We start from the raw sequence: 2,044 nt of genomic DNA, 5'->3' as shown, positions 1-2,044 counted from the left end.
AATACTCACTGCAGGAATATGTGTAATCACACATATTCCTGCACAATTCCATATTCCTATGGAATTGTGCAAGTCAGTTTTTTTGTTTTTTGTTTTTGCATTTCTGCAAATATTTCACAATAAACGTTTTGTTAGGAAATGAAATGCTAGAAGATGTTTAATTTAAAACATACAGAAAGTTTTCAGTTTGTATTAACGGTGCTGTGTTTGGAAAGGTGGTGAATACCTGACTAGTGACTTACACATTCACCTCCAGTGGTTGCATATCTTTCCCACATAATGCTGTAATAAAACTTTACCAGGAACTACATCAGGAACTACTGAGAGCCTACAGAATCAGGCCAGACATTATAAAACTCTACAGGAGATGTACAAGACCAAGGCCAGGCCCAACAAGAAGGATGTTTCCCAGCTCATGGACCTTGAATTCCAAGCAAGACGGGCCTTCATTGACTCTGATGCCATTAAGGAGCAGGACCGGCCTTCCAAGATACTTCAAGCTTATCCCTGCTTCAGAGAACTAGATCATGTAAGAAAAGGTATTGATTTTAAGTAGGCCTATGGCTAGTTAGTACCCGATTGAATATCAAATGGGATATGGTGTGGGAATATGGAATCAGATGGGTCCCAGTATTAATGATTGACTATCCAAAATGTTGTTTTTTTTTGCATAAAATATTTATTGTTGTATGTCAGTATAAAAATCCAACGATTATTCGAAAAAATGATCGTTAGATTATTCGACAGAAAAATAATCGTTAGCAACAGCCCTAATTGTTATATTTACTGTATATACAGACCATTGAACTTACATTTAAAAACTGCTTGTCATTTGTGAACTGTAGATATCCTTTTGTAAAAATGCATTTTTGAATTAAACCTTGGAAAAACATCTACACACAAATTCAGTGAAGCTCACACAGGAAATTCACAAAATTTATAAATACAAAAATATTTCCTTCTGTACACATTCCTTAATTTTGAGACTCATCTGATACCAAATGTGTGTTAGAAGCCATAGCAGGAACAAACAAACTGTTGTGGACAAATCTGTAAAACTCATTTTCATTTCAGTTTCAATTCAGTCTCATATTAACCAGGCTAATGCTTCCTAGGCCTCCAGCTAGGTTGTGTAAGATTTACAGTGTTTAACAAACTCCATGATTGATTGATCATGATCGATTGTTTCAGATCATGGATGAACTGCGTCGGATTCTCGATCTGCATCGGATTCTCGACTCTCACTTACCTGACCTGATGACCCGCTGGGGGACCTTTTATGAGAAGGCACAGTTTTATGGAGTGTTCAAAAAGGTCATGAAAGCCCCACAGCAGGACAAAGGTAATTACTGGCTGTGTTGACGATGGAGAATCCCATGAGAAACATATTAATGTTTGTTTATCTAACTCACTGCAGTAAGTCAAATGACATTAATTTTGTTTTTAACAGTGAAGCACTCACTTGCCATGATAAAGGCGTTACCTGGCATGTTCCCATCACCTGTGGCTCCACCCAAGAAGTTAGGACATGCAAGTGAAGCTATGTTTCATGTTCTTGAGGTAAAAGCAGTTGAGCATGAATGAGAAATTTCATATTACTTACTTTACCATGAGATTCAACTAGTGTGAATTGTCTTTGTGATAATGTTTTTCTCTGTGTTTGTATCAGTCTAAAGAAGATCCGAACACCTTTCTTCAGACGAGACCACTCTTCAGTCCTGTCGTGATTGTCTGTGAAACCAATTGCTTACTGGCCATTGGAACCATGCCTGTGGTGACCTTCCCAAAAGAGGACATCTATACTAGCGTGATGTATCTCATGGCATGTTATTATGCCTTTCACCTCACATATCCGAAGTGTATTGCCACACTGCTCTCTGTGCTCCAGACAGAAGTCCTCTTGGATGCCATCCATGACAAGGACATGACTTCTTCATATAAAAAGGCTATGGTTGAGTGGAAAAAGTTCATTACTGAATAGGGCTGCACGGCACTATTTTTTCATTTCTGGTTGCCATAACAGAACTTTGTATTGGCCAATTTG

At 38.1% G+C, this 2,044-nt stretch overlaps 1 protein-coding gene across 1 annotated transcript; it reads left to right on the top strand.

Moving 5' to 3' along the window:
• Positions 1–102: 102 nt before the first annotated feature.
• On the top strand, positions 103–2,038 carry LOC109952080 (uncharacterized). The gene is made up of 4 exons (XM_020586940.1): positions 103–529; positions 1,192–1,342; positions 1,451–1,560; positions 1,670–2,038. The coding sequence occupies exons 1-4, from the start codon at positions 368–370 to the stop codon at positions 1,979–1,981; spliced, it is 735 nt and encodes a 244-aa protein (XP_020442596.1). The 5' UTR covers positions 103–367; the 3' UTR covers positions 1,982–2,038.
• Positions 2,039–2,044: the final 6 nt, after the last annotated feature.

The sequence above is a fragment of the Monopterus albus genome, unplaced genomic scaffold, assembly GCF_001952655.1.
Source record: "Monopterus albus unplaced genomic scaffold, M_albus_1.0 scaffold430.1, whole genome shotgun sequence".
In the NCBI taxonomy this organism is placed as follows: Eukaryota; Metazoa; Chordata; class Actinopteri; order Synbranchiformes; family Synbranchidae; genus Monopterus; species Monopterus albus.
Note: the sequence above shows the minus strand (reverse complement) of the source record. Positions and strands in the feature narration are given on the sequence as shown.

Coding starts and splice junctions, on each gene's coding strand:
- LOC109952080 (XM_020586940.1), top strand. CDS start 368: ATGTACAAGACCAAGGCCAGGCCCAACAAGAAGGATGTTTCCCAGCTC. Junction 530..1,191: donor GCTTCAGAGAACTAGATCAT/GTAAGAAAAGGT, acceptor CGATTGTTTCAG/ATCATGGATGAACTGCGTCG. Junction 1,343..1,450: donor AGCCCCACAGCAGGACAAAG/GTAATTACTGGC, acceptor TGTTTTTAACAG/TGAAGCACTCACTTGCCATG.